This window comes from Oryctolagus cuniculus, chromosome 17, assembly GCF_051225735.1.
Source record: "Oryctolagus cuniculus isolate XC-2025 breed Fujian yellow rabbit chromosome 17, ASM5122573v1, whole genome shotgun sequence".
Lineage (NCBI taxonomy): Eukaryota > Metazoa > Chordata > Mammalia > Lagomorpha > Leporidae > Oryctolagus > Oryctolagus cuniculus.
In genome coordinates, this window is record NC_142883.1 from 19,499,124 (window position 1) to 19,518,644 (window position 19,521).

A 19,521-nucleotide genomic window follows, 5' to 3' on the forward strand; every position below is an offset into this window, starting at 1 on the left:
CTCGCTGGCCTATATTCCTCTTCCTTGAATTCTCCTTCACTGGGTCGTTGGGGTGCCCAGTGACAGGCAGGACTTACACATTCCTCCTTATCATGGGACATCCTATAGCCTCCTCTAGTATCTGGCACAGAAGTCGAAAGTAGTTCTGGCATTTACATAATTCCAGAACTTACTAATATGTGTGGGGGAGGTAGTGGCCTATCACCAGATGTGCCCAAGCTCCCTGGGGTTTCTCTGTAAGCTCCCTGTCCAGACCAGCTTCCCGAAAGTGCCATACACTTGGCCTGGCAGGGCCTCCCCCAGGAGCCAGCCATTCCCCAACCAAATTGCTAGAAGGAAAGCACTGAGAACAAGCCCTGGAGCACGGACAGCCCAGCACAAACTGAGAGGCTCTGAGAGGTGTTGGGTTCACTTTCTGTTAGGGTGGGGGAGGGGTGGCATTGACCATAAAATTCCTTTGTTAAATCCATCAAGGGCCTTGGGGGGAAAAATAAAAACAAAATGAAATCCGTGTCGTTACTTAGCATGTTTGTAAAGGAAACGGGACACACTGCATGCTGGGAGTGTGACGGGGTGGGGGGAGCCTTGTGCACTCCATATGCAGCATCTGTAACCACTCAGGCACCCAGACTGAAACGTTCTGCTGCCTGGATGTGGTTAATCACAGCCGGCCGCTGGCTGAGCGGGGCTCGTGCTGGTGCTGAAAGATAAGACTGCGGGTCTGGGCTATGCGTCATGTCCGAGCCCAGGAGGCCCGGGCTCTGGTTTCAGGGGATTCTCAGCCAGGTGCCCCAGAGCCGCAGATACTAAATCTCCCTCACCTGAGCCCAGGCCAATATCCTAATCTGTCAGCTAAAAGAAACACTCGCAGAAAACCATTTTTGTTTCCTTATGAAAATAAATATTTCCAGGAGGTTACACAGAAGTACAGGGGCTGGGGAAGGGGCGGGAGGTGGGGCCAACACCGTAGCTGAGCCACGGCTCCCTGCGGCAGACAGAGCATGCACCCTCACCGTGTCTGCATCCGATGCCCTCTCCCCTTTCCCACGCAAGGCTGCACAAGTCGCCTTTCTTGAAGATGCAATCCATCCCCACATTGCCTACGAGCCCCGAGTTGGCCCCAAGGCTTGAGGTGATGGTGGCTGGAGGCTTTGGCCAAAGCCAAGCTTAGATCCCCGTTTTAGTTTACAATAAGGGGAGAAGTTAAGAGTCGAGTTGAGAAAACACCAGGTAAAATAGTCATCTCAGGACAGCCCTGGCCTTAGGACCAGCTTTTCATCAGCTGCAGTCCAAGCCTTGGGCACCGCTGCGGGGAGGCAGCCGGCCAAGCCGGCCCTTCAGCGCCGCCGGAAGGCCCGGGATATTCTCCAGGCATTGGGCTCCTCATACCGGTTGTACAAGGGTTCAAGACGCTGCTGCTTCTTCTGCTTGCTCAGCTTGGTTGGGTCAGAGACCTTGAAGAAGGCGGGGGCGAACTCCACGAGCCACCGAGGGTCGATGGTGGTGACCTCACGCATGTACTCCTTTGTGGTCAGCACCAGTTCGTGGTACACCACCCTGAGTGGGGAGAGAAAGGACTCAAGCCTCTGCCCCAGGCTCCACGCCCATCGCTCCCGTCTCTGTGGTCTTGGCTGGGTTTGCATTTTACCCTCTTTCTGCTCCTGCCTGATCCCCTAGGAGTCTTCAGGCCATGGAAGACAGCCACACCCCGATATCAGAAAGCTCGCTAGGGAATGCATCCCAGTCCTGGCTCTGGTTCTGACTAGTGAAGTCACATGGAGCCAGTCAGGTCGTCCAGATCTCAGAGCCTGGTTCTGTGAAGTGGGAGAGCAGCTTCGCAGACTGTTTCCACGGAACTCCAAGGCCCTGCACAGGGGTGCTGCGCACTGTGACAAAGGCCCGGCCCTTCCACCCTAGTGGCAGGGCAGTTTTAAATTTCTAGTAAGTTCCAATAAGAAGCCAATTTCTTAAAACACTACCTAAAAAGTTTTCAAACCGTCTCATCAGATGTCATTTAAGATCCTCCCCAGCCGTTATCTCTCTGATTTCCTTTTCTCAAAACGACTGAATATTGCACCTAATTCAGGCTTCTGCTCCTACAGAAATACGAGGGAACCTCAGCAAGCTTGTATTCACGTCTTCCACGAACGTTCTGAAGTCCCCTCGCATAAACAGTGCTAGAACAGGAAGTGCCGGAGTGCGGCAGACAGGAGCACGAAGGGCTGGACAGTGCCGGGGACTCTGCCCACACACCCCCGGACCTCGCCACCTACCACTCTGGCTGCCTGTTGAAGAGAGCGCTGGAAGGATGGATGTAGACCACCTGCTGGTCAATCAGCGTCCGGTAGCCCTCTTGGGGGTCTTTCTTGGCAGCATTACGGAAGAAGCCGCTGCAGATGGCTTTCTGCACTCGGACCGTGGACTTGCCGCAGGAGACCACATCCAACTTGTGTCTATCAAGAGAAGAAAGGACAGAAACGTGAGCCCACTGCACTTCAGAATGCCAGCGCCCAGCGTCCCCATCCTGGGGTCCCCAAAGTCTCCAAAATCTTCCTTCTGACCCTATGAGTACTACAGCAGCAGCTCTGCTGGAGGGCAAGATAGAGGCACTAAACCCTGAATCTCTGCCTATCAACAATTCAACTCAGCTGAGCAACCTCCCAGAGGCCTGGAAACAAAGCATTTTCAACCACCAATAAATCAGTTCCTCCTTATCTCCTTAGGAACTTCTGTTTTTTCAAAGAAAAAAAAAAGATTTATTTGAAAGGCAGTGAGGGAGAGAGAGAGGGAGAGGATGAATCTTTTCATTTGCTGGTTCACCCTCCAAATGGCCGCAATGGCCAGGGCTGGGCCAGGCTAATCCAGGAGCCTGGAACTCCACTGAGGCCTGCCATGTGGATGCAGGGACCCAAGCGCTCGGGCCATCTGCTGCTGCACTCCCAGGAGCCTGATCTGAAGTGGAGCAGCCAGGACCCGAACACTTGAACTGGTGCCCACATGGGATGGAGTGGTGCAGGTGGCACTAAATCCACTATACCACGATGCTGGCCCCCTCAGGAACTTTCTGAAGTGACCCTCAGCTGCACCCCTGCCTGGACAGAAGGACTAGAACAGGATGGAAAAGCTTCAGGAAAAGTGTTACATGAGCAGCCAGGTACAGGCATCTGCAGCTACAGGTGAATCTGGTTACTTACGGAGACAAACTGGTACTCGGGGAGCTTCAACCCCAATACAGGAAGTGCCTGGATTCCTGGCTTACCTGTCCATTATGCCTAACATCTGTTTGCGAATGTCTTGAGCTCGGCGCAGGGAACGAGCCTGGATAAAGTTCTCATAGCACCAGGGGTTAGAGAATTTGTTGTTCTTCCAGGAGTTGTACACGGCCAGCAGGGTGAGGTGGTCCCCTTCGGTCTGGTGGAATTTGGCCTTCTTCTGATCCGCGAGGGCTTGTTTATCCTGAAGAGCAGTCGACAGAAGATCACTTTCCACCTAACACTCACTGAACATCCTGCAGTTTTAGGGAGTCCTCCACACCCTGTCAAAGTGTCCATAGCAACAGGATGACTTCCCCCAAGTCCACGGCCCCACTCTCTGAATGTGGGGCTGAACTCCCTACCTTGGGCCGGTAGAAGACGTTCTGCACAGACAGCATGGACACGATGGTCAGCATCTCCTCACTGCAACCCAGATGCACAGACATGATGAGCATTTTGCACAGCATGGGCTCCAGAGGGAACTCTGCCATCTAGAGGGAGAAAAAGAAACTGCAGTTGCTTCCCTGTGGAAGAGTCGCGCACTCCCACGTGGACATCCTGGGTGTTTCCACCTTTCAGTTATTATGAACAATGGTCTCAGGTGTAAAAAACTCTCCTCCAGAATGACAACCCATACGACTCAACAACAAAAATATAAACAACCCAATTAAAAAATAGGGTAACAGGGCCGGCACTGTGGTATAGTGGATGGGGTCACTGCCTGCAGCGCCAGCATCCCATGTGGGTGCCAGTTCGAGTCCTGGCTGCTCCATTTCCGATCCAGCTCTCTGCTGCAGCCTGGGAAAGCAAAGGAAGATGGTCCGAGTCGGCCCCTGCACCCACATGGGAGACCCAAAGAAGGCTGCTGGCTCCTGGCTTCAGCCTGGCTCAGCCCTGGCCATTGCAGCCATTTGGGGAGTGAACCAGTGGATAAAAGATCTCTCTCTCTCTCTCTGCCTCTGCCTTTCAAACAAATTTTAAAAAGTAAATAAAAAAATTAAAAATAAGGTAAAGATATGAATAGCCATTTCTTCAAAGAAGATACACAAATGACACTGGGCATGGGGAAAACAGACCGAAGTGTGACAGCGCAGGATGGCTGTCTCCGTCAGAAGAATGTTGTTGCTTTTTTTCTTCCCAAATAAACCCGGCAGAATGTATGCAGCCAAGAACATCACTACCACTGGGGTCATGAGAACTGTGCAGACATTTCTTATAAATTAAGACTAGACTCCACAATCGAAATGTATCCTGAGGCAAAACTAACTGAATAGAATCTCCTTTTCTCTAAAGAAACAGTTTAAAGTTTTGGTGGAAAATTCAGGTTAAAAACAAGGCATCTAGAACTTTACTCAAAGCTTATCCAGGGCCTCAGAGTTTGGTTTTGCAAAACCACAGAAGACAGAAGGCTTGGGAGTCTTCCCAAAAGCGCAGGCAGTGAGCTCTGTCTTTACCCTGCGGCCCAGGCGGGTGAGCAGGCCCTCGTCGTCCAGGGCCCCCAGTGTGTACAGCTGCTCCATGGCTGTGATCAAGGTCTCCATGGGTGGGGCATCCATGAAGTCAAAGGAGAGCAGGTCATTGATGCCCATGGCCTGGAAGAGAAGAGAAGAAAGCACAGATGGCAGAGTGCAACTTGCCAGTGTTACCACAGAGGGAGGCAACTTGTCTCTTTCCTCCCTGACTCTTCAGCTGTAATTAAGAATCACCAGTGAGAGTAGTGGTACCACCCACGACTAAGTCACACAAAACTCAGTGGCATAAGCCACTGCCTGTATGTCAGCATCCTATAGGAGTGCTGACTGCAGCTGCTCCAGTTCCAATTCAGCTCCCTCTTAATGCGCCTAGGAAGGCAGTGTAAGATAGCCCAAGCGCTTGAGCCCCTGTATCCACACGGGAAACAGGAGACCCAGATGGAGTTCTAAGCTCCTGGCTTCGGGCTGCTGCAGCCTTTTGGGGAGTGAACCAGCAGATAGAAGATCCCTTTCTGTCACTCTGCCTTTCAAATAAATTAAAGCATTGGCAAGGATGGGAGAAATGGGAAACCTTCGTGGTTGCTGGTAGGTCTATAAAATAGAAGAGCTACTGTGAGAACAATTTGGTGATTTTTTTTTTTCAAGATTTATTTATTTATTTGAAAGTCAGAGTTAGAGAGAGAGAGAGAGAGGGAAGGACAAAGTGTTTCATCTGCTGGTTCACTCCCCACATGGCTGCAATGACCAGGGCTGGGCCAGGCTGAAGCCAGCAGCCAGGAGTTTCACCCAGGTCTCCCATGTGTGTGCAGGGGCCCAAGGACTTGGCCCATCCTCCACTGCTTTCCTAGGTGCGTTAGCAGGGAGCTGGATTAGAAGTGAACAGCCATGGGGCCAGTGCTGCGGCGTAGTGGGTAAAGCTGCCACCTGCAGTGCCAGCTTCCCATATATGCACTGGTTCTAGTCCCAGCTGCTCCACTTCTGATCCAGCTCTCTGCTATGGCCTGGGATAGCAGTACAAGATGGCCCAAGTCCTTGGGCCCCTGCCCCTGCAACCGTGTGGGAGACCCCGAAGAAGCTCCTGGCTCCTGGCTTCAGATCAGCGCAGTTCTGGCCATTGCAGCCATCTGGGGAGTGAACCAATGGATGGAAGACCTTTCTCTGCCTCTCCTTCTCTCTCTGTGTAACTCTTTCAAGTAAATAAATAAATCTTTAAAAAAAAAAAAAAAAAAAAAAAAAAAAAGTAAAGCAGCCAGGACTCAAACCAGCACCCACACGGGATGCTGGTGCTGCAGGCAGCAGCTTTACCCACTATGCCTCAGCACTGGTTGGTAATTATGGTAATTAATAATACACATAGAATCACCACATGACCAGCAATCACTCCTATATGTGTATGCCAGTAAGAACTGAAAGCAGGGACTCAGAGGTACTCACAGTAACATTATTCATAACAACCAGAAGCAGAAGCACTCCCAAATGCCCATCAACAGATGAACTGAAACACAACGTGCTATATTCACGCCATGGCATGACATTTAAAAAAGAATGAAATTCTGGTACATGCTACATGCTGGGTGAAATCAGCTAGATACTAAAGGACAAACATTGTGTGACTCCATGTCTATGAGGTATCTAAAACAGGCAAATTATCATAGAGACGGAAAGTAGAACAGTGACTCTCAAAGGCCACTGGGAGAGGGGAAGGCAGAGTTACTGTGTAACAGGTACAGAGCTTCTGTTTGGGATGGTAAGTCTCAGAAATGGATAGTGGTGATGGCTGTACAATACTCTGAATAATACCACTGAATTATACACTTAAAAAGATGACAATGGTATATTTTATGTTTTACTTTACAACAGAAGGGCAATATACCAGCTCTTGCATAAATATACTATCTCTTGCATACATTATTTCTACTGTATCTTGTATGATGTTAAGGTGGTAGGGGTATAATAATGACTAAGGGGGCAGGCTTGGTGGCACAGGTTAAGACACTGCTTGGGATGCCCACATCCCACAGGAATGCATGGTTCAAGTCCTAGCTACCCCATGTTCTTTTGTTTTTAAGCATACAAATTTATTTATTCTAAGTTTTAAGTGATACAGACATGAAGACCTGAGGAAGTGATTACACCTGTATGTTTTTTTTTTTTTCTTGCTACTCTATGTCCTGATCCAGGTTAGCTTACAACACAGAAGATAATGGCCCAAGCACCTGGGTCCCTGCCACCCCACGTGGAAGACCCAGATGGAGTTCCTGGATCCTGGCTTTAGCTTGGCCTAACCCCAGGTGTTAAGGACATTTGGGAGTGAATCTGTCACTCTTTCAAATAAACAAATTTTTCTTAAGGACTTATTTATTTATTTGAAAGACAGAGTTAGAGAAAGAGAGAGTTAGAGAGAGAGAGAGAGAGAGAGAGAGAAAGTATCTTCCATTTGCTGATTCACTCCCCAAATAGCTGGGCTGGGCTCAGGCCTAGAACTCCATTCAGGTCTCAAATGTGGGTGCAGGGGCCCAAGCACTTTGGCCACCTTTCGCTGCTTTCCCAGGCGCATTAGCAGAGAGCTGGATTGGAAGGAGAAGCCAGGACTCACACCAACATTCATAAAGGATGCCTGCATTGCAGGCTGTGGCTTAACCCACTGCACCACGATACCGGCCCCTGAACGTATATATCTTTAAAAAAAAGATTCAGGTATGGTCCTTCCTCTCAAAGGGTTCACAACAGTGAGCGCTGTTAACAAAGCCACAACCCAGTGTGATCTCCATGCCTGGCACGTAACAGGTGTTCACCACGTGTCAGCACATATGATGACTAAGAGAGGACTGCACAATGCGCCGTTCAGGTGTGGATAAAGGGTGATGTGGTAGGATCTAAGCTTGCTTCCCTGCTTTCTCACAAAGTGACTGTGACCACAAATAGAAGTGTTCAACAAATGCTTACTGTATGAATAATAACTATGAGGAATTCTGTAAGCAATTATTAAACACTGTGCCAAATGTCTTTATCTGCATTATTTCACTAATCCTTTAAAAAAAAAGATTCATTTACTTGAAAGGCAGAGTTTGGGGCTGGCACTGTGGCTTAGTGGGTAAAGCCAGCGCCTGTAGTGCCAGCATCCCATATGGGCACTGGTTCAAGTCCCAGCTGCTCCACTTCCCATCCATCTCTCTGCTATGGCCTGGGAAAGCAGTACAAGATGGCCCAAGTCCTCGGGCCCTTGCACCAGCATGGGAGACCTGGAAGAAGCTCCTGGCTCCTGGCTTCAGATCGGCGCAGCTCTGGCCATTGTAGCCAACTGGGGAGTAAACCAGCGGATGGAAGACCTTTCTCTCTCTCTCTGCTCTGCTTTTCTCTCTGTGTAACTCTTTCAAATTAATAAATAAATAAATATTTATTTATTTATTTGAAAGTCAGAGTCCATCTTCTACTGCTTTCCCAAGCCATAGCAGAGAGCTGGATGGGAAGTGGAACAGCCGCATCTCGAACCAGTGCCCAAATGGCGTCCATATGGGATGCCGGCGCTTCAGGCCAGGGTGTTAACTCACTGCGCCACTGTGCCACAGCACCAGCCCTGTAAATAAATAACTCTTAAAAAAAAAAAAAAAAAAAAAGGCAGAGTTACAAAGGGGTGGGGAGAGAGACAGAGAAAGAGGTCTTCCACTTGCTGGTTCACTCCCTAAATGCCCGCAAAAGCTGGGCTGGGCCAGGCTGAAGCCAGGAGCTTCCTCCTGGTCTCCCTCGTGGGTGTAGGGGCCCACGCAGTTGTGCCATCCTCCACTGCTTTCCCAGGCGCATTACCAGGGAGCTGAGTCGGAAGTGGAGCAGCCGGGCCTTGAACTGCTGCCCACATGGGATGCCGATGCTGCAGGCAGCAGCTTTACCCACTAAGCCACAGCACCAGCCCCTTCACTAACCTTTACAACAGATACCATTAGTAGGCCCCATCTGAGACAGACAAGTGTGGCCGAGGTCACCCAGTTTGGGGCAGGCATCAGAGCCACAGATGCCTCCCTACTCATGTCCCAAAGACTGGAGCTGTTTTTTTCCTGAAGCTCTGTTTAGTCTCCTTACAGGGAATGAATAATGAATGACATCAGAGCGTTCTGCACCAGGAAAGTAGCAGGCTGCAAGGCAGCATCGGTGTCGGGGGAAATGCCATCAGCTGGGATATTACACACGCCGCTCCTCCTGCCAAGAGAGAATGAAGGTCCTCACGAGGCACTGAGACAGGAAGAGCAATGACTCAGAATGAAAACTGAGCCCCAGAGGATCACTCTGCTCCCTTGCAGTTTCTGGACAAGGATTTTCCTTCCCTTCTGAAAAAACAGAACTGCATCTGAATGATACAGAGGTCAAGCATATCTGTCCACAGTCTGGCACTGACTTTTTCAAATTTCCTTTAGAAAGCATTTCTAACTAAAACCTTTTACAACCAACTCTCCTACTGGCCATTATGGTAAGAACCATGTGTGGTCACAGCACACATGCCAACTTAGCCCCTGACTGCCAAGGAGAGGCTGTTACCAGTGCCGTTTGCATTTCACTAAGGGATGGGTTCCATGAGGTTACTGAAGTATTTAACGAGGTTCATAAAACTGAGATTCATTGAGTAAAGCCTAGGATTGAACTAGGCCATCAACCCATTCTAACAAGACAATGATTTCTACCTTGAGCGAGAGCACTGTGCTCGCTAAGTTGGTTCTCTGGATTTCCGGCACGTTGGTGGTCAGCATTTCATCTCGGTAGGCACGTTCTGTGTACAGCCTGTAGCACTTCCCTGGACCTGTTCTCCCAGCTCTGCCAGCTCGCTGCTTTGCCTGAGCCTGGAGGGGTGGGCACAGAAAATTAACATATCTGTTAAACGTTGCTTCACGGCTTTAGCTGGGCAGTCAGTCCACAGTGGAGCACTTAGTAACCTGCAGAGTCAGAGCTGAGGTGCACTTCACCTTCTGGACACCACCTCCTCGACTACCAGTGCTCTCACCCTTACCACCCCTCTCCAGACTTCGCACTTCAGGGAAGCGGGGTAAATGGAAGAAATGTAGAAAATATAAAACAAGATGACAAACAGGACCAAGATGGAAGTGAAATAAATAAACTGTTAACCACACCAATGATGACTTTGTAGCCAATTTAAAAATCAGGTTTACAATGGTTAGTGACAGTGGAAAAAAGTGAATTATGAAACAACATAATACTAAATTTGTAATGAGTCTTTATGTGTATATATAAACTAGTAGAAGGGAATGACTAGGAAAAAAATACCTAAAATGTTTACAGTGGTTACCTCTGACGGCAGGCCTGCAGTTGAGTTCTATTTTCCTTATTATTTACCAAATATTCAATAATGAACAGGTAAGGCTTTATTTATTTATTTGAAAGTCAGAAGTACAGAGAGAGAGAGGGAGAAACAGAGAGAGATCTTCCACCCACTGGTTCACTCCCCAGATGGCTGCAACAGCCAGGGCTGGGCCAGGCCAAAGCCAGGAGTCAAGAGCTTCTTTCAGGTCTCTCACATGGGTAGCAGGGGCCCAAACACTTGGGCCATCCTCCGCTGCTTTTCCTAGGCCATTAACAGGGAGTTGGATCAGAAGTGGAGCAGCCAGGGTACAAATAGGCACCCATATGGGATGCCAGTGTCGTAGGCAGTGGCTTTACCCACTACACCACAATGCCAGCCCCCAAACATTAATTATTTTAATAGTCCATAAAATTAAATACATAAAAAATACACAAAACTGCATACTTAACTGACTACTAGAATCGTAATTACAACAGAAACAAAAATAAGATTGGAAAGAAAAATCTCAAAATGATGACAATGGTGGCAATAGAATTATGGGTAATTAAAAATGCTTTCTGGCCGGTGCCACGGCTCAATAGGCTAATCTTCCGCCTGCGGTGCCGGCACCCCGGGTTCTAGTCCCAGTCAGGGCGCTGGATTCTGTCCCGGTTGCTCCTCTTCCAGGCCAGCTCTCTGCTGTGGCCCGGGAGTGCAGTGGAGGATGGCCCAAGTGCTTGGGTCCTACACCCACATGGGAGACAAGGAGAAGCACCTGGCTCCTGGCCTCAGGTCAGCGTGGTGCGTGCGGCCATAGCGGCCATTGGGGAGGTGAACCAACAGAAAAAGGAAGACCTTCTGTCTCTCTCTCTCTCACTGTCCACTCTGCCTGTCCAAAAAAAAAAAAAAAAAAAAATTGCTTTCTTCTATTTTCTGAAAACATTACTACTCCTGGACTTGGGGGTAAAGAGGTAGGATGCTAATTTTTTAAATGGAAAAAAAAAAAAAGCAGTTTATTTGTGGGTTGCTAGGAACCAGTGAAGAGCAATCTGAAGAGGGTCATTTTCTGACAAAGCCATCTGTTGTTACAGACAATACTAAGATTTACAAATTGCTAAGCCAGCTCCAACCAAAGAATGGGGTATGAGAACAACTAATTAATGTATTATATTCTGTATTAAAGAACTGGAAGGCCGGCGCCGCGGCTCAATAGGCTAATCCTCTGCCTAGTGGCGCCGGCACACCGGGTTCTAGTCCCAGTCAGGGCACCGGATTCTGTCCCAGTTGCCCCTCTTCCAGGCCAACTCTCTGCTATGGCCCGGGAGTGCAGTGGAGGATGGCCCAAGTCCTTGGGTCCTGCACCCCATGGGAGACCAGGAGAAGCACCTGGCTCCTGCCTTCAGATAGGCACGGTGCACTGGCCGCAGCGCGCTGGCCACGGTGGCCACTGGAGGGTGAACCAACAGCAAAAGGAAAACCTTTCTCTCTGTCTCTCTCTGTCCACTCTGCCTGTAAAAAAAAAAAAAAAAAAAAAAAAAGAACTGAAGAACTGGAAGAGGGCCGGCGCTGTGGCACAGCGGGTTAAAGCCCTGGCCCAAAGTGACAGCATTGCATCTGGATGTCGGTTCTAGTCCCAGCTGCTCCTCTTCCAATCCAGCTTTCTGCTTATAGCCTGGAAAAGCAGTAGAGGATGGCCCAAGTCTTTGGGCCCCTGCACCCGCATGGGAGACCCAGAAGAAGCTCCAAGCTCCCAGCTCCTGGCTTTGGATTGATGCAGCTCTGGCTGTTGCGGTCATCTGGGGAGTGAACCAGCAGATGGAAGATCTCTCTCTCTGTAACTCTTTTAAAAAAAAAAAAGAACTGGAAGAGAGGATCTGGTAGGCTCTAAACACAAACAAAAGATAAAGACATAGAAAGGCTATCTGGTTTGATTGGTTTATGCTGTGTGTATAGGTTGGGGTACTGCACTGTATCTCAAAAGTGTATAACACTACATGTTAAAGTTCAAAAGGACAACTACTCATACTAACCCAGGCAGCAACCATGCACAGTGGTGGGACACACCAGCGTGCTGCCGCTGTTTCTCCAGGTCAGCAGAGGTGGTATAACTAACTTCCCAGTGACCCTGGGCATCACAGCCCAGCTGGAGCAGTGGAGCAGAGCACACACGCCACAGCAGACAGCCCAGACTCCAATCCTGCCATCACCAGCTGTGTGATGTTAGGCAAGCCACTCCAGCCCTCTGTGCCCCAGCCTCATCCGTGAAATGAGGATGATACCTACCACAGGGGACAGAAGTGAGACTGTACTGAGTCAATGTATGAAAGTACCCAAGACAGTGTCAGGCATCAGGCACTTAGGAAGTACCCTGAGTTATCCACTATTACTGCTCAAGTCTCAAACTGGAGATGGTCTTATTAGGGGTTTTACAGATTCTGAAAGTGACCCATATCCCCTGTAAGAGAGGAGGCAACGTGGAAGAGCAGAACCTGCACATCCCTCGGCAGCACCAGCCAGAAAGAACCTTGCTAGCTGCGAGTTTTCAGTCCTGGGCGCACCTCCCTCACAAAGGCACTGCCGAAATCCACACCGTCTATTTTTAAACCAAAATTAGATTACACCACTCATGCTCTTTCTATAGCTCACTTTTTCAAATAATGTATAACAGTTACATTAAATATAAATATACAGCCCCATGTTAGTGCCACATAATGTTCTACGGCATGGATATACCACATATTATTAAACTGCTTCCCTTCTTGAACTCATTTAGAATTTTACCAGGTTTCCCCTAATATGAACAATGCTTCCGTGAAAACCCTCTTCCATTCCTCTGGTTATGTATTCAATCATTCCTAACTTTCTGATTTATCCCTAGAAACAGGTTAAAAAGATGAGTTTTTCAATTTTGGACACATTATTGCCACACTGCCCTGAAAAAGATGATTAGATTCATTTAAAAATAGAATTTAGATAGGAAGTTATTTCATAGTTAACAAATGCATTTCATACATGATCATTATCTGAGGTAAGTATAGTAGTATTAAAAAATACATTCTTCCCACCTAAACTGGGTAATCCAGTGCCTGGATTCAAATATTCTTTGAAGTTCAGGTTTTATAGGGTATTTTAATGTTGAAACACTACTCTAAAAATTGGAAACAAGCAATATAAAACTGTCCCTTATCCCACTAGATGAACTTTCAAAAGTTCATCTTTTGAAAACAAAGTTCAAAATATAGAACCATAAAAAATTTCAAAAAGCCCTACTGAGGCTTTTCCAGAAAGCTACTGGTAAAAGCTCCCATACCTGGGAAATAGGTGTTACCACGAGCTGGTCGATCCCTGTCTTGGAATTGTAAACTTTCTGCTTCACGAATCCGGGGTCCACCACGTAGTAGATGCCATCGATGGTCAGTGACGTCTCCGCAATGTTGGTGGCAATCACAACCTGCAGGCAACAGGACCACGGTCAGCATGCAATGCCCAAATTCAGCCTCACCATGCGAAACAGGGCTCCTGAATTCAGACATCTTCCCAAGGCAGCGTGCAGCCTTCTCTCCCTCTATAAGGTTGGGACACTTAACCCTGCTCAGCCTCCGATGAGCAGAAGAGCAGCTGCCTTCATTTCAAAGGCTAGGTGGGAGAGGGGTTAGTACCTGAGAGAAGCGAAATAGGAAAAAGCTAAGGCCAGTCACAGACAATTTCATTTGGTACAAATGGCTACATATCTCATTGTCTAGATCCAATGCTGTTTACTACAATTTTAATTTTCCAGCACCCTGGGAGAGCTGAGATTTCCTGGCATCACATGTGCCAGTGCGAAATGAGATTTTTCTTTCCTCCATCGAGACATCTGGACTACAAAATGAGCTGCTTGCATATTTGCGACAAGAGGGAGATTTTTTTTTTTTCTGATCATAAAACGAACCATGAGACAACAGAAGAATTTCACGGTGTGCGGGTGCCTAACGGTGTATGTGATCTCAAAGATTATTAGTCTCAGCTTGGTACTGCCACTGTTCCTCTACCCAGAGGTTCAGCTAATAAAACACAACTGCCCAGGAAAATCATTGTGAGGAAGCACCAGAGCATCCTGCATCTGCAGCAGCTTCCCGGCCTGAAAGGCTTCGACCTGGCAGAGTCTTCCCGCCCACACCTGCTCGACCTGAGCTCCCTCCTCAGCACCATTTCCCAAGCAGCCCCTGTGCCAGAAGCCCAGGGGTCACCCCCGACTTCTTCATCACCTTTACCTCCTGGCACCCACCCTGTCTTGTCTATCCCACCTGTCTTCTACTCCCAGGTATATACCCAAGAAAAATGAAAACATGCGTCCAAATAAAAATTTGTACACAAATGTTTGTACATAGAAGCATCATGCATGATAGTCCCAAGTAGAAATAACCAAATGTGTACCAACTGATGAATGGATAAACAAAATACGGTACATCCATACAACAGAATATTCAGCAATAAAAAGAATTGGGGTATTGACACATGCTACAACATGAATGAACCTTGAAAACATGCTAAGTGAAAGACGCCAGTCACAAAGGACCATCTAGTATATAAGGTAATTTGCATGAAATGTCTAGAAGAGGCAAATCCACAGAGATGAAACTACACTCGTGTTTAGGGGCTAAGCAAAGGTCTGAAAAAGGGGATGGCTGCACAGGGTACAGGGTTTATCTCTGGGGTAATCAAATTCTTCTGAAATTGACAGTGGTAATGGTTATATAATTCTGTGAATACACTAAAAACCACCCAATTGTACACTTGTTACTATGGTTGACTGTGTCACCTAAAGTTCACATGTTGGAAACTTAAACCCAATGCAACAGTGTTGAGATGGGACCTTTAAGATGTCATAGGTCATGAGGGCAGAATGGGTTGTTACTATGTGCAGGAGTGGGAACTGATACTCATAACAGGATGAGTTCAGCCCCTTCCTTTCTGTCTCTTGCCCTCCTGCCTTCTGCTGTAGGATGACATAGTAAGAAGGCCCTCGACAAAGGCAGGCCCCTGACCCTGGGCTTGCTAGCCTCTAGAACTGAAGAAATAAATCTCTGTTCTTTAAAAATTATCCAGTCTCAGGTATTCTGTTAAAACAGCACAAAACAGGCTAAGAAACTAGAATATTTAAACTACAACTGAATCACACTGCTGTCTTTTTAAAAGTCCATCTGTCCCCTTTCTGTCATTCCAGCTACTGGCACCACGCAGCTCTCCAAACCGGCCTCACTCACTCACCTGTCACGAGGACATCACAGGCGGTTCCGTCTCCTAGGAATACACATCTCCCTGCTCTTCAAGTCCTTCAGAGCCAGCTTAAATAAGACTAGGCTGGGCCCCCCACGCTGGGAACGCAGAGCACCAGTGGCACTCTGCAGCGTGCTAATGGCCTCTAGGCAGGGATGCCCCGACAGCTTGTCCTCACACTGCACTGCAGTGTCGAGCCCTAAGCCTGTACATGCTCAAAATATGCTGGCTGAATGAAGGAGAAAAAGACCCTCCTTCCTAAATAAACTGCTTGAATCACTCTCTAAAATACAACAAAAATCACATACACCGGAAGCAGCTCATACCACACGACTCCAGACTCACGGGAGTTCACGCCTGCCCAGTGTTACCTTTCTGCTGCCAGGTGGAGCTGGGTCGAAGATTCGGGTCTGCATCTCACTGGGAAGAGCAGAGTACACCGGGAGGATGATTAACTCTGGAACATCAGGTCCCAGCGACTTCATCCTTTCATACAGGATCTCACAAGCAGTATCGATCTCTTCCTGACCAGTCAGGAAGACCAGGATGTCACCTATGGGGAGAGGAGAGTATTAAGATTTATTAATTGAAAGGCAGAGTTGGGGGGAGGAAGGGAGGGAGAGGCAGAGAGAGCAGTCTTCCATCTACTGATTCTCTCCACAAATGGCTGCAACAGCCAGAGCAGGGCCAGCCCAAAGCCAGGAGTTTCTTCCAGGTCTCCCACATGGGTGTAGGGGCCCAACCACTTCCATCTTCAGCTGCTTTCCCAGGCGCGTTATCAGGGAGTTGGACTGGAAGTGGAGCAACTGAGACTCGAACCGGCACTGAAGTGGGATGCTGCTGCTGCAGTGGCAGCCTAACCCGCTGCGCCACACACTGACCCATTGATTTACTCTCTAACTTTTTATTTTCTACAAAAGCTACGGCAACATGAATAGATCTCCATGGAACAGAAAACATTCATATTCTGACTGCTAAATAAACGAAGAAGTTATCATCTATCCATGTTTAAACAGGAACATTTAAAACCTGTACACCATTATTTATATTTCCACCACCACCATCTTAAACATGCAATCCTGAGACAGAGGGGCCGCTCATTCAAAGGCATTTTTGGAAAGATAAGCAAAAAAAGATACGCATATTAGGATCTGGAGCCTAAGAGAGAAGTGCGCTCTTGCCCTCACCTGGCGGCTCTGTCAGGTGGATCTGCATGACGGTGATCAGGCTGGCATCCAGGTAATCTGTCTCGGGCTCCTTCGTGTACAGTATCTCCACTGGGTAGGTCCGCCCTGGGATGGTGAAGATGGGTGCTTCATAGAAGTACTGCGAGAACTTCACTGCATCCAAGGTGGCTGAGGTGACAATGAGTTTCATGTCTTGCCGTTTCTGAACGGTCTAAAGGGAAATGCAACGTGACTTACTAACGTGGCGTACTGTGTCCCCCAGAGGACATAGGTACTCCAGTCCAATTTCCGGAACGCAGGCTCCAACAGGCAGAAGGATCACTAGACTGTCTGGTTACCTTTTTCAACAATCCGAAGAGCACGTCAGTGTGAATCGTCCTCTCGTGCGCCTCGTCCAACATGATGATTGCATACTGGGTGAGGTCGGGGTCGATCAGGCACTCCCTGAGCAACATCCCGTCCGTCATGTACTTGATGACTGTTTCGGGGCTGGTGCAGTCCTCAAATCGAATGGTGTAGCCCACCTAAGGCAGAACAGAGTGGAAAACCTAAGACGCAAACTCTCCTTCGTGCAACTGCCAGAAGATGTCAGCCCACTCACACTACTGTTCACAATCTTAACAGATAAGAATCTGAGCAATCTTCCATATATAGTCAATTAAAAACAAATCTTAATGAAAAATGGAATGGGGGGAAAAACACTATATTCCTAAAAGCTGTACATATGAAATTTGTATCCATTAAATAAAAACCTTCTAAAAAAAAAAAGAATCTGACCAAGATGTACAGTGATTTCCTCCAGTAAGATCAACCTCAGACGTGATGCCAAACAGATCAGTGAGGATGGCAAGAAACCTCGCTCCCTCAGGAGAATCTTGGAAAAGGGTAGTATCGCTCCCATTTTATACACAAGGTGATCTGGGCTGTTACACGTTCCTCCCTGCATTTCTAGAGTAGCGTAACTACCCACTTACCTCTTGGCCTAAGCAACAACCAAACTCCTCTGACACCCTTTTGGCCACGGACATGGCTGCCACCCTTCGGGGTTGGGTACACCCAATCTTGCCCCTGGACGTGTAGCCTGCCTCCGCCAGGTACTGGGTGATCTGCGTTGTCTTCCCAGATCCTGTCTCTCCAATAACAATCAGGATCTGATTGTCATGGACAGCCTGAGAGCAAAATATAAATATGGCCATTAAAATGTACCGCACATCACTCTGGAGTAAAATAATTAATGCTTACCTTCTAACACTAAAAAAGAGAACATATACAAATAGTTAAGGAATTCAACAGTAAATTTAAAAGACAAATAAAATGTATTTCCCATCACCACTCCCAAATTTCTAAAGCCTTTCCCCTAAAAGTTACCTTATTTCTACACTACCTGTAACAATAAAGGATTATAATCACCCTACATGTCTATTACTACAGGACTAAATAAGCTGGAGTATATCCACATGAACAAAGCTCTAAAGTCGTTTAAAAAAAAGGACTATCTCTGATACATTCTCAAAAGGAAAAATACAGAATAGTGTATTTAATGCACTGCCCAAAGCATAAACACACAGAGAGAAAACGTGTGTGAGTGGGCGTGGGCATGTATTTGTATCTGCTTAGGTACACACGTGGTATTGTTCCAAGATCACTGGAAACTAGTACATTCGGTCACTTTAAGGAAGGTTTGGTGGTCTTATAATCAGTACCTGAAATAACGCCCTTGCCTCTGTGAGTTCACTGGTCAAATATCCCGGTTTTTAATTATTGACCAGAGCAACAATACTCTGCCCACTTGGAACCGCTCTTGAATCCCCAATTCAAATAAATGTATTTCCTCGCAAGGACAAAGAAATGTGTACACTAATACGTGTGCTTACTAAAAGTACTTGGAAACATTTTCTCACCCCTTTTGGAAGGGCCACTTCAAACATGCACACATTTGTCCAGCTAACTTCAGCTGTAAAATAAAATGTCATCCCTCTTGCAAGAGACTCCCTGCCCCCGTACATCACAGGGCGGCCGCTCACCTGGACCAGCTGCTCCTTCAGCTTGTAGATGGGCAGGCTTTCCCTCTGCTCGAGGATTGACATCTGGGTCTTTTTCCCGTAAGAAGCTTTGTTGCCCCCAAAGGCGTGCTTCTTCCACTCGGGGATGTCGTTGGGCATCATCCCAATGCCCCTCATGTTGGCAGCAATCTGCCTGCCTTCCGCTGGGAGGGAAAACAGACGACTCAGTAGTGCCCTCGAGCTATGTCAAGTGTTATGTCAAGACGCACCAGGGAGAAATCAAAATGGCAGGTGGGTGTCTCAGATCCTGACCACTCACTCACTCCCTCACTCAGAGACACAAATGCACGTGAAGAATACAGAAGGCTAATAAGGGGTGGGAGAGGGGACGAGAACAGAGCAAGTGGTACCACATGTGGGACCTCTGCTGAGCTCTTAAAACTCAGCTGCATACCTGATGCCTCAACTAAGATGCTTCCAAGTACTTTAGACACAAGTCCAGAACTGCGTTCACAATCTTCCCTCACAGGTGCTCATGGGAGAAATCTAGACATCCTCTTTGACTGCTCCTATTCCCCTTTTCCCTGCATTCAACAAATCACATTTCCCAAGGACAACCCTCCTCTCGGCTACCTCCCTGTCCAAGGCATCGTCCTCTCTGAACTTTCCTGGAAGCCTCCTATGCTCCTGCCCATCCAAGTCAACCCGCAGCGCATCCTGAACAATCCTTTGGCAATGCAGCTGTGATTCCGCCACTCCCCTGCTCAGAACACTTTCATGCTTAACCCTTCTCGGCAGCTCCCAGGGCACAGAGAATGAATGCCATCTACGAAGTCCTGGCCTACCACGCCCACCTCATCCTCTGCCCCTGCCCCGTCCCGCTATGTACTCCAGCCACACAGGCCTCTTCCCTGCCCTGGCTCCAGCACAGGTTCCTCCTGTCCAATCCCCTGGACAGACCAAGCCTTATTTATCTTATCCTTCAGGTCCCAATTCCCCCAGGGAAGTGAGCTGTACTGCGTATACTCCTCCAATTAGCATGGATCACAACTTAATTAA

General features: G+C 47.9%; 1 protein-coding gene across 4 annotated transcripts in view; it reads right to left on the minus strand.

Moving 5' to 3' along the window:
* Positions 1 to 878: 878 nt before the first annotated feature.
* Positions 879 to 19,521, minus strand: part of DHX8 (DEAH-box helicase 8) — a 30,274-nt gene continuing 11,631 nt past the window's right edge. For all 4 annotated transcript variants that reach the window (XM_008271554.5, XM_051825706.3, XM_089317729.1 and 1 more), the window contains exons 12-23: positions 18,484 to 18,665; positions 17,434 to 17,628; positions 16,798 to 16,983; positions 16,460 to 16,670; positions 15,644 to 15,825; positions 13,324 to 13,464; positions 9,400 to 9,555; positions 4,709 to 4,846; positions 3,617 to 3,745; positions 3,260 to 3,456; positions 2,274 to 2,453; positions 879 to 1,557 (exon numbers count right to left, since the gene is read on the minus strand). In XM_008271554.5, the coding sequence (XP_008269776.3) occupies positions 1,338 to 1,557; positions 2,274 to 2,453; positions 3,260 to 3,456; positions 3,617 to 3,745; positions 4,709 to 4,846; positions 9,400 to 9,555; positions 13,324 to 13,464; positions 15,644 to 15,825; positions 16,460 to 16,670; positions 16,798 to 16,983; positions 17,434 to 17,628; positions 18,484 to 18,665 (2,117 nt within the window). In that variant the 3' untranslated portion in view covers positions 879 to 1,337. The remainder of the gene's footprint in view (positions 1,558 to 2,273; positions 2,454 to 3,259; positions 3,457 to 3,616; positions 3,746 to 4,708; positions 4,847 to 9,399; positions 9,556 to 13,323; positions 13,465 to 15,643; positions 15,826 to 16,459; positions 16,671 to 16,797; positions 16,984 to 17,433; positions 17,629 to 18,483; positions 18,666 to 19,521) is intronic.